At 36.3% G+C, this 12731-nt stretch overlaps 1 protein-coding gene across 1 annotated transcript in view; it reads left to right on the top strand.

Annotated features, from left to right (window-relative positions):
• Window positions 1-3526: 3526 nt before the first annotated feature.
• LOC122034520 (TLC domain-containing protein 2-like) overlaps window positions 3527-12731 on the top strand; it is a 71725-nt gene continuing 62520 nt past the window's right edge. The window contains exon 1 of the mRNA XM_042593807.1: window positions 3527-3814. Within this exon, the coding sequence (XP_042449741.1) occupies window positions 3568-3814 (247 nt within the window). The 5' untranslated portion in view covers window positions 3527-3567. The remainder of the gene's footprint in view (window positions 3815-12731) is intronic.

The following is a 12731-nucleotide window of genomic DNA, read 5'->3' as shown; positions in this document are numbered from 1 at the left end:
CTTGCATCATTTGACTCCGTTTGAGTACTGATGTAGGAGGGCTGCATTCTCGAATCGACATAGATGGTCTTCTAAGTTTGTTGACCTGCTATACTTGCTAATCTTCAACGATCGAAAATTACCTGGCAAATCCTCTGCTAGTATGATATCTGAAAAAGGAGTATCACGATGAGTTCCATTCTTTCGCCTCGGCTCGATCGAGCTAGCGACTCTCACTTTTCTAGAAGTCCCATAGGTGGTTCATAGGCAGTTAATTCTAGGGACTACTCCTCTAGGAATGTGGATATCCTGTCTTGATCGCCTAGTATTGGAGAGTTCAAGTGAGCTTGTCACAGTAAGCATTTCTTGACTATGATGGAGAGGTTTTCTCTAGGGCCATTCGGTGGGCCCCTTCCTTCATAGGATCTCAATGGATTCAAGATACATCTTCCATCTCAATGTATTAACTCAGGCACCCACAGACGATGTTAAAATAATCTAAGTTGAGATATGGGGTCTGGTTGACATTATATTCTTCGCGAGTCTGTAGGGTTGTCAAGTAGGAATCCTATTAGGTTAGCTTCTTATAAGGTCAGCTTACATTAGGTAGGTACCAATGGATCTCCGATGTTGGGAAGGGGGAGAGAAGGATGCTACAATAGATCTGCATGCACACATGTTAGAAGGGGCCCGAGGGGGACCTTGGTAAAATTCCTTTGATGCTCAAGTTAGATATCTCACAAAAGTTGGAGGAAATACGCGCTTAGAGTAGATTGCGTACCTCATTTTAACTAGAGGGCGACCTTTGTAAAGAGGGAGAAAGGTGGGGAGAATACCTACCTCACACTCCTCACAGCACATCCCCATGTCCTTGGATCGTGTCTCACTTGTTATCCTATGTTATCGAGTATAGAGAATTCTAGTTTTATAGGCTCGACTATGTAGGCTAACCCTTTAGCTGAGAAACTCATCTATAGTCTACTAAAAAAAATAATGAACTAGATAACACCGAACCTGGTGCGACCGACTCTGTTCCATAGAAGTTTTTCATCAACTGTTAGAGTAAATCAGGAAATGTTCACGACGGATGACCCAGAAGCTCAGCAACTTGTGGTTGCGACACCATTTGGAGAAAAAAATTGCTATAAATATGTCATAACTGGGGATCAAATCATCGATGCCTAGGTAACAACTTGACATCCTTCAGCTCCACCATAACCCCGAGGGTCATCTATAGTGTCCCAAGTCCCCATACTAACGGGTTTTGCCAAGCTTGTATGAAGGCGACCCCTTATTGGGTTATCATTCATCTTCCATGTGGAGCCCTGGCTACTCCGTCCCTCATCACCAGTGAACAAAGAGAGATAATGACCTATGGAGCAACTTTTCAATATAAGGTGATCGAAACTCTCAAAGACTTTTGAAAGAGCTCGGTGGAAATGACCTAAAATGATTTTTTTAATGTTGTGAAGAAAAAGGCTTCAATAGCTTTAGGTTAAGGGTTGGCTTAAAAATATGCTAGTTCATATCCTTGCAGTTAGGTTGGCCATTGAACAAAGGAATATTTCAGATATAAAATATGAATAAAAAAGGATCTTTTGAACCCTATCATTTTTAGCTCTCGTGGATCAATTGTGATGCTTGGTTGCAAGGACCAATTTAAGCGAGAGTCCAAATTGGATAGAGAGCTAGGGCAGTAAATGAGTTAAGCTGAGCTAAGCTTTGTATTACCCAAACTTATTTGATAAGCCAACCAAGTCAAACTAAACCAAGGCTAAAATAAATGGTCATTGAAGCATTTGTTCACGCTTATTTTAGTTCATTTAGATATTATCAAGTTTTTAATTTAAACTTGTCTATATTTTTTATATTTTAAAGTTTATTTATCTGGTTAGTAAGTTTAATATATAAATTTATTTGTTTATTTTGAGTGTTTTTTTTTAAAAATATTTATCATATTAATAAGAGATTTGTTGATTAATATAATTTGTAAATATTGTTTGTGAATATTATTCATTGTAGTAAAATATGATTATGCTCATCCTATTGCCCTCCATAGCCTATTACCAGATTATGTGAAGGGAGGTAAATCACAGGATCAACTTATAGTCGATTGCTAAGCAACTAAGGGGTGAGAGGAGTTTTTTCCTGAGGATGTGCACTCGTCAAAAATTGATCCCTATTCTATTATAGTAAATTTGTCACCTTCTAACCAACTGAACACCCACGTGAGGACATATATCTTCTAAACATTTAATTATTTATGAATATTAATAAATTGAACAGACCTTCTAGTTTTTCAAATTGATCAGAACTTTCAACAATCTTAATATGATGATTTTTCGGTTGGCTTTTTCATCATCTTTTTTTTTGGTCTTGAATGACATTCCTAACTTTAGGATTTTCTTTGTGTGCATGCATGTATGTGCGCATCATGGATAATATAGTCCCCCCGAGAGGGGTGAATGAGGGGTAACATCCCATTTAAATGCCCGATTGTCCTCTCGTGAAAGCTTAGATTTTTTCAAGACTAATTTGAAGCCCTCAACTAGCTATATGAATGTTCAAATTTGTTTATTTGATTTAATAATTTTTTAGAATTTAATTATTTAAAAAATAGAAATAAATTCATTAGTTTTTTTTACCAAATTATGTAGGTATTTAAATTACGTATCCTAATTTTAAAATTATTAAAATCATTTTTGTCCCAATTCTAATTAACTGCTACAATCGTAAAAAGCTGATTCATAAAAGCATCTCTAATGCAAGTTTTGTGAAAGGTTTATAAAATAAAAAAAACCTCAATAAAAAAACTTGAGCTATTATAGAGGTGAGATTTGAGATTTGTAGTTAAAAAGCAGTATTAAAAACTAAATATACTTTTTTCTCTTGAAGATAAATTAGTGTTATATTGTGATTTGTGATTTGTAATATGGAGAGTTATATGATTTGTAATGTAAGGTCCATACAAACATTATAGAGAGGTTTTTTCATTATAAAGATAATAGTAGATTTTTTATTTTTAATGTGGAATTGATGTGACATATTAGGGGTAAAAAAAAAATCTTAATTTAGAGATTTAACCATTAGAGATACCCTAAGTCAAACATTAATCAACTTCATGAACTTTAATTCATTTGAGTCAATATAGAGCTGTTAGGATATTTTTAATGATTCTAAATAATTTTTTTTTATAATTTTAATATGTCATGTCAATAATGTAAAAGCTTATGAAGATACCTCTAATGGTTATAATTTTAAATAAAATTTTTATAATCTAATTTATAACATGTAATTTATTTTAACTTTCATATATATTATATCAATTTTGAGAAAAAAAAATTATTTAAATATTCACTACTATCGTTAAATTACAAACTACAAATTTCACCTTGATTCAAAATGTTTTATTTAGTTTTTTTTTTTTTTTTAGTTGTAATGTCTCTATGTTAACCTAACTGAGCAATATAAAAAAAAGAACTTTGATCCGACTTTCAATTTATCGCGGTGTCAAAATACAAATTAATCGAGTAGAAATAAAACACTCAAAAATAGAGAAAAGAAAAGAAAAGACGGAGACGGGATGAAATGGCGCCGCCGAGGGTGAGAGCCGGCGGCGAGACAGCGGTGTTCTTCGCGGCGACGCTGGCGATATGGGGCGTGTGGGTAGCCTTCGAAATGAGCGTCAACAGGAGGTCCGAGCTCGTGCTCATCGTCGCCGGCTTCTTCTTCTTTCAGGCCGCGAACTGGGCCATGCGCTTGGCTGTCTCCCGCGACCCGCTCTTCGTCAACACCGCCGCCTCGCTTCTCCACTCCACCATCACCTCTGCCTCCGGTTTGTTTCTCTCTCTTTGCATAATAGCTTCCTGTGAAATTAGCGCTTGCTTTCGCCAATTGTTTTTTTTTCTTTCTTTTTTTGTTTCCCACATCGATTAATTGCCGAAACCCACCGCAGTTAAAATCTGTGTTGTAACCCTAAAAGAGGCACAAATTGATATCATCATCAGACAAACAATATGTGGTTGTCAGGTGATTATTCATTAAAAATAATATATTTATCCGAAACTAGTTGACAATTTATGGAGATGGGATTGCTAATTGGACCAGGACAAGCTAGCTAGCTTGTTACTATAGTGTTCTAGATTATATTGGAGACTCCCCTTTCCTCTTTTTTTTAGAGCACTCTACTTGTTTCACATTTATCCATCTGGTATACAATTTACTTCATCAAGCTATGAGAAGTTTACTCTCCCATCCGATTTGCCCTGCTTCAGCCTATTGGGAGTTAGAAGTGATGTTGCAGGTTTACAGTCAAATCATATATACAACATAGGCTTTCAAACTTTAAGTAGACATTTTCTGAAGTTGCTGATGAAGAATCAGATTGTGATAGTGCATCCAAATTAATTTGAATCAAGAGAATTATAATTTATTTTTTTTATTCTTTGGGGAAACAAGATATTACTTTATTTCAGTTTATGTGAGATTGGAACCAACACCACAATTCAAGTGAGAAAACACAAATATGGCCTAGAACAATCCACTACATGTGGCCTAGTAGTCCGGTGATGATGACAACACATTAAAACCGTTTTTTTTTTATATAAATTTTTTTGCTACTTTGGCCTAGTCTTTAAGTCACTTTAAACTCAAGAAGTCTACTAGAGCTATGACAATACTTAAACATGCACGAAGATGTTAGGACTCCCATCTCCGATCTTGGCAAAGAGTTTAAGTTAGCTCTGACCTTTGTGGTTATCTGATGTGTGCGCTAAGTTATATATGGTCTACTAAATATATAGATTATGAGAGCTCGAAGGTTCAAGGTTCGTAAGACAAAGAAGGATAGCACATTTGATAGACTGCAGGACGAGGAGCATTAGAGCTTGGCAAGTCATTGAGGAGATCTCCGTAAGCAAATGTGAGAAAGATAGCTAAGGAGGAGCCACGGTCTCAGAGTATCCGAGGGATGCAAGTCGACGATAGAAGGCCTCAAGACTTGAAGATACTCAAAATAAGATGAGTGGAGTGATCTATATACATGGGTAGACAAGTGACCAAGGTTTAAAATTTCGACTCGTGCCGATGTTTTAGTCCTATACCACAACAATACAATTTTGATATCGTGCCGTGCTGATACGATTTCAGTATTTTTTATTTATGTATAATTTTAAAATAAGTTAATTATTGATTTATATAAGTTCTCAATTATTAAACAACTTAATGTTAGAAAAAATAATTAAATATAGTTATCTTTAAAGAAAATTGATCTGTTAATAACTCGAATTAAAATTGATATATCATAATATGTTACCTTACTAATACTAAAATGAGTGATGTGAATAATCAGTATATAAATTAGCACAAAAATATTATCTATAATCAATATATAAATTAACACACAGATGCTACTTTATACATAATAATTATATAAATTAATTATTTATTCATTTAATTAATTATTAATTTAAATAATATATATTTAAAATAGTAAAAAAATATCATAATATCAATTAAACAGTAAAAAAATAAAAAAATACAAAATAATAAAAAAAATTATCATAATATAAATATGATTTATTAAATTATCATAATTTAAAATAGTAAAAAGAATTTTCAGAATATCAATTAATAAAATTTATTAAAAAAATTCTAATTTTAAATATATTTTTATATACTTTATTAGAATAATTTAACTAGGATTTATAAAAACCTATTCGAAATATAACTTAAATATTAATTAAATCCGTAGACCTAATTTTCAACTTCGTTAAACCACCCGGAACCGAGGGCATCACGCGTGTTCGGTGGCGCTGGAGGTGTCTTGTGATGCTTCAGGCGACGCCGGAGGCGTCTTGCGATGCCTCTGGGACATTGTGGTTTTGAGAAGAGTGGTCAAAGGCATCCGGGATGCCTCCAAGACGTCTCCGGGACACCTTGGGCTCTTGTGATGCTTCAGGCGACGCTGGAGGCGTCTTACGATGCTTCAGGTGATGCCGGAGGTGTCTTGCGATGCCTCTGGGACATTATGGTTTTGGGAAGAGTGGTCAAAGGCGTCCGGGATGCCTCCAAGACGTCTCCGGGACACCTTGGGCTTTTGCGAAGAGTGGTCGGAGGCGCCTCCAGGATGCCTTGGTCCCCCGACACTTCGGCGACGCTGGAGGCATTCGGCTATGCCTCCGTGACGCCTTCGTGACACCTCCGGTACGCCTCCAGAGCATGTGTTGCAATTCCTTCTGTCGCGCGTGTCGTGTGCTAGATTCCTTCTATCGCGTATGCGTGACGCATGTGATGATGCATGCGAAATTGTTGCACATGCTATGCCGTTATCGCTCCCGTGTCGGAATGGTAAAAATCGATCGTTTTAGGCAGTACAGAACAATATTTCAATCTTGGCAAGCGACTTAAGTGGACTCGACCTTACAACTGGTCGAAGTCATGACATTAGTTGACTGATGGATAGATCTAGTTGACTAATGACCCTAGTATTTGAATACCCTAAGTTTAGGATAGTTTGGGGCTATTAGGGAATCAATCGACTGTTGAGTAAGGATGAGTCCACTATTCGTAACAAGTTTTTGACAACCAAACAAAAAGATTTTAAGTCGAGTAACATAATCGACTAGAGTCTAAAAAAAAAAAAAATTAAGGTTGAGGAATCAACTAGATCAGTCGGTTGAATACAAATCAGTCGATTGATGCTACAATGACCAATTCAAATGGAGTCGACAGATGGAAAGATCAACGACACAATGTAATAAGACTTGAAGATCAGTCGATTCGTGTGCAACAAGGAGTTGGCTGATGGTCGCTAGATTAACTAGGGGAAGATAGATTTGAGTTGAAGGTTGTAAATAAGATTCGAGGGGCTGTGAGAAAGATAAGCGCTTTGAAATACACACAATGCTCAGTGTTTTTCAAGCCTTCATTGTTATTGATTCCACTTATTTTCTTATTTATTTTTAGCTGATTATAAAAAGTTTCTCCACCTTCAATTATTAATCGAATAGGAGAAAAATAGTTGACATCGTGTGCATATGCCTTGGACGTAAACTTGGGGCTTGTGAACCAAATAAATCGAAGGCATTTCTTTGGCATTTGTTGTGTTTTAAATTTTCATTGTGCACTATTTTTTTTGTAGAACACTAGTACTGTAGGTGAATTGTGGTATTCACTCCTCTCTACCATGCCGACATCCCGATTCAACATGTGATATTAGAGCGGGTATGTTATTGAATGACTATAAGCCGATGAAGCATATGGCTGGAGAGTGATTTTAAATTCCAAAGCTCAAGAGAAATTTTGCATCATGGAAGTAGAAGATGACGCTCTGCTTTAGACTTTGATTTGGACACAACAATCATAATTGAAGAAGGTTGTAATCTTCTAGTTGATAAAAATGATAACTTGTTTCCTCTTTCCAAGTTAAAGCAAAAAGAAAAGTGATAGCCGACAACAAGGCCAAGCTAGCATTAGAATATGCAATACTAGATTTAGAGATGAGCAAAATTGGAAAATACGCAACAACAAATGAGCTATGGGAAAAAATCATTGACATGCATAAAGGATCAACAGAGGCAAAGCTTGCACGGAGAGATCTGCTGTGATAAAAGCTCAACACTTCTCAATGTTGAAGTGGGAGCAAATCCTAGAATTGCACTCAAGGTATAAACAACTTATTTTTGAACTAACTAGTAAGGACAGCCCGGTGCACGAAGCTCTCGCCATGTGGGGTCTTGAGGAAGGATCTATTGTACATAGCCTTACCCTGCTTTTTGTAAGAGCCTGTTTTCAAGATTTGAACCCATGTTCGTGAAAATTTGTCAAATAGGGATCTTATTCGAACAATGCTAAACATCCTACTGATAACTCAATATTTGAGCTCCTCGTCAATAGTTATTTGATCGCCCGAGATCTAAATGTAAGTAGTTTAGAATCATTAATTTCTGAATTAAACTTTTGCATGCTTCTAGGGATCCAGACAACGAAGGAAATAAGCTATTGAACATAAAAGCATAGCTCTGATTGGAAAAGAAAAGAGCTAAAGAGGATGATGGTCATCTTTAGATTCTGAGAAGTTCACCATGGATGAAGATAGTGATGGAAATGCATGTTTGGTAAGTAAGGTAAGATGTAAATTTAAGAATAAATTTAAATTAAATGGGGAAGACTTGAAGGAATATCTAAAGAACAAAAAGAAGAAGGAAGAAAGAAGACGACCGTACATTGCTACAACAACTACAAGGAAGGACACATAAGAGACTCAAGTCCGAAATTGAGGAAAGAAAAGGAGAAGGAAACAAATCAATCCAAAAAGTCAAAGAAAAAACATCCCCATAAGAAAAACTTGAAAGCTACTTAGGACGATTTAAGTTCATCAGAGGAGGTAAACAAAACCTTATTAGCACTTCCAACCTTCTATAAGACTGACAAAGCATTCAAGGCAACAAATGATAGCTCGTCATCATAAGAAAGTGAAGAAGAGAAATCGGATCAAGGGGGAGATGATGTGGTAAGTGAGGTAAACTCTTTTTCTTTTGAATCTAAATTAGTATATTTAGTAAATTCCTTGAATGAACAATTAGATAAATATGAAAAGAAAATTAAAATTTTAGAAATGGAAAATGCCATGGTAGAAGAAAAACTAAGCTCAGTAGTACCTTGTTATAAATTGCATGAAGAACTAGTGCTAGAGAATGACTCCCTAAGAAAACAAAGTGACTCTTTGAAAATAGCACTAGAAAAATTTACTATTAGATCACATTCATTAAATATGCTAATTGGCCGTCAAAGAGGAAATTTTTGTAAAAATTGCTTAACAATTAAGGAATATAAGAAAGAAAAGACATGCTTTAGGCTATTAACTAGAGGACAAGGCACTATAAGGACAATTGCAAAGAAATGAATACCTAGATAGTACTTGGTTAACTTGATTGGATCCAATTGGGTACCAAAATCTCCACTTTGTCACTAGATCACCTCTAGGGTCAACCATATTGAAACATATGCTATAATCATGATATGGTTGTGATGTGATAAATCCTCAAGTGCACGGAATGTTGTCAAGTAATAAAAAGATATTGATCCCACAAGAACTGGTGGTCAAGTACTAGCTTACTAAGTAAATACAGCTGTCTAGACTAATCATGGGGTTTAGAATGTCTAAGAACTGGAAATCTGGAAAAGCAGAGTGAAGAAGAGTGTGGAAGAGACAAGAAGAGAGAAAGAGAAGTAGAATGATCCAAGAGAATTTGATTGGTGAAGGCAATTCTAGGATTTCGTTTCATCACAATGGTCATGAACTCCTAATCTATGTTTGGTTTCCTATCCTCAATGGTGGTTTATGTAGGTAGACTATTCTATGGTATTCGATGTAAACATTTGGAACTACACCGACATATTAATTCTAATTCGTTGTCTACTTTTAGAGTGACGACACTAAGAGATTGTTTTTCTAAGGAGACCTTGTCACGTGATTCCATAACCCCTTGTTATCTTCTCTTATTGTGTGGCAACAAATTAGAATAGCTCCATTATGATCAATGACAACCTATTACTCCTTGTGGCATACCAATATATTTTCGTAGTTGACTCTCCTCATCTCTGGTTTCTACGAGTCGGAGGATTCAGTTTTTCTTTCGATTTATCCCCGAATCCTCGTGGGATACGAATCTCGTGCTTTTGACATTGAGATTGTATTTACGCAGTAGATCCGGACTACAAACACACATATCATTGAATAGGAAACATTCAAACTCAATAGATTCAACAAAAAATGTTCATATATCAAAGGGCTATTCCCTTATCCTAGAATTAAGAATCTACTTCATAGAAATGAAGTTACAGCCCGAAATCAAAGTTCAAACGATTACAATCAAGATCTAATTCAGAAAAGAGAAAGAAATCTTAGTCTTGTTGCGTGAATGCATTTTTGGATGCTCCCGATCTGAATTCCCTGTGTTGATGGCGTCAAATCTCCTCTAGTTTGTCCTTCGAGGTCACCTTGGAGCCTTGGGCGACTCCAAGTTGGGATCCCCTCAAAACCCCAATAAATCTGCTAAAATAGTTGTTTCCCAAGCGCCCGGCATAGCCATGCTAGTGTTGGACATTGTGAGCTCCTCTAGACTTTCGGCATGGGCGTGCCGCCGGGCACGGGTGCCCGTGTCGGGCTTTGTGAATTCCTTTGAACTTTCGGCATGGGCCGTGTCGGCTGGCACGACCCTCGGTGCTTGGATTTGTGGTTCATCCTAGGAAGTCTTTTAGTACCATTTTTTTTTTTTTGCTTATTTTCACGCCCTATCAAAAGAAAAACACGAGAGCAATTCTCTAAACTAGGAAAATATTGAAATGAAGCATAAAGAGATGCAAATGTGAAATATATGCATATAAAAATGTGATAAGATATACATCAATACATGATAAAACCTATATGAAATATGTGCATCAAAATCCCTCGACCAATCCTTTGCTTGTCCTTAAGCAAACATCAATATCAAGAATGCATGTGAATACCTATCTCTCAAACTTTAATAAGTTCATTTAATCCTATCAGATAGTATCATCATTAAGCGAAGACATTCAATTAGTTTCACCAAGCCTAATGAAATAGTTTAAGTGCACAGTAGATAATTTGTTCATAAGATTTCAAGTTCCTCCCTAAGTCAAGTTGTCATTCCATTGTGTTCCCAAGGTTTCCAACGTTAGACACTTATCTACCATATGCGAGGTTCATCCCCTCTCCCCCAACACAAAGTTTCAAAGGTATGCTCGGTATTGAGAGAAATGCATAAGTATTTCCCTAGTAACCTAACTAGGTCTCAAAGGGACATCTTATCATTTCCACCTACTACAATTGTTTTTTATCCCATTATTACCATTCAAATTTTTTTCTCTTATATTTATTTATTTTTTTACTCAAATGTTTTATTGCATTTCGAATTTTCTTCCATTATTTTCCTTTTGCTATTTTTCCAAATGGGTTGACACAAATCGAGCATGATCTAGTAACAAAAATATTGGGAGAAAGTCACCTACAGTTACCATGGTACTAGTCCAACAAAATGAATCATAACTATGTTGTACTAAATTTACCTTTCAGAAACAAACTATAAGTGAAGTGTAATCGTTAACTATCAAGTAAGCATATGGTGAAATAAAACCAACTCAACAACGCTTCTGCATAATTTTACTATAAGATAGAAAAATATGAATCACCAAAATTAAGAGAATGCATTCACATGGTTTCACCAATACTAAACATATCAAAACATTGCTTAAAGGACAAAGCTTGCATGGGTGCTTCAATTCAAATCCAAAAGATCAACAAGAACTAAACATGAAATGAAGTAAAACTAACAACTACCTCAAACCAAACAACTATCAGAAAAACATCTAAAATAGGCATTATCAAACAATATTTATAAAAGAAAAACTCACATTGAAAATGAAGCACTCCTCCATAAGATCAATCAACATGGAGGACAAGGGGGAAAATAAGGAAGGCGAGGTAAGCCGGTATTTTTATCGAAAAGATCGGAGCTGAGGCGACAATGCCATAGATACATATGTTCAATCTCAGAAGCTGTAACCTCCTCTACTCCCTGGTGGTCTTCTTCCCTTCCCCATTGCTACCGTTGACCATGCATGAATCCTCTCACATCTCCCCAGAACTACCTCAACTCCCTCAACTCTTGCTGGAAGGTTGCCTCTTCTTACCTCAGCTTGAAAATACAATTCAGCTTCATCATAATGTGCTTCTGCCCGCTGGAAATGACACGTGAGGCCTTCAAACCCACTACTCTAGTTTCCCCTTGTTCTATATATTCTCATAGCAACTTGTTCCATATGGATATTTTCAAGGTTAGAATGGAAGTCGGCAAAATCATACATAGAGGGCCCTGTAGGATGCTCAAAACGAGAAAAAAACGGTCCATCCGATTCAATGTTTACAGTGGGTGGCTCATTCCTAAATACCCGTGGCTTATCCCTAAATATTGTTGTCTATAGGGAATCTCTCAATGTCGGGGTGAACTGCTGGTGCATGGGGCATCTCAGAAGGAGATAAGTATGACTCTCTTGATCGAGGGATAGGTGAGACTTGTTCTAACCTCTAATTCTCAGGTTGGTGATAGTGGTGTATTCAATATTGGGAAACTTAAAGGGTGCTTGATCTTTCCTTACTAAGTCAAAGGAATTTATATTGTGAACGATCATCTTAGCCGCTAGACAAGCTCCGATATTTACCCTCTACGATCTCCAACTCACTCAAGTCGTACTCAAGGCTTATAGCAATATGGGTAATAAACCTACCAACCATTCTAGTTCCAGAAGGGCTATTCCAACCTCGACCAAATGCCTAGTAAAGTGGGAACCAAAATCAATACCCACTCCATTCACCATACACCAAAGACATAAAAGTTCACTAAGTCTTGTTAGCCCTTCACTATCTCCTCTCTCAAAAATGGAATTAGCCATCACCCTATGGAGGTATCGAAATACTAGATTTTTAAGTTGCGAAGCTTTTGTTAGGGTTCATACACTCTCCTAGTTAATTCCTTCCAAAAGGAGGTGGCATCAAACTCCCTAGGCATTCACTTCTCCCCTCCAATAGGAAGTCCAAAATAATAATTGAATTGTTTCAATGTCTAAATATAATCGTCATTAAACAATCGGAACGTGATTTTACCCTTCTCACGCTGACTTCCAGTTAAAAACTTCAACTTCTACGGAATTTAAGAATTCAAGAGTTGTCC

Source organism: Zingiber officinale, chromosome 11B (assembly GCF_018446385.1).
Source record: "Zingiber officinale cultivar Zhangliang chromosome 11B, Zo_v1.1, whole genome shotgun sequence".
Classification (NCBI taxonomy): Eukaryota; Viridiplantae; Streptophyta; class Magnoliopsida; order Zingiberales; family Zingiberaceae; genus Zingiber; species Zingiber officinale.
This window is presented reverse-complemented; position numbering and strand designations above follow the sequence as displayed.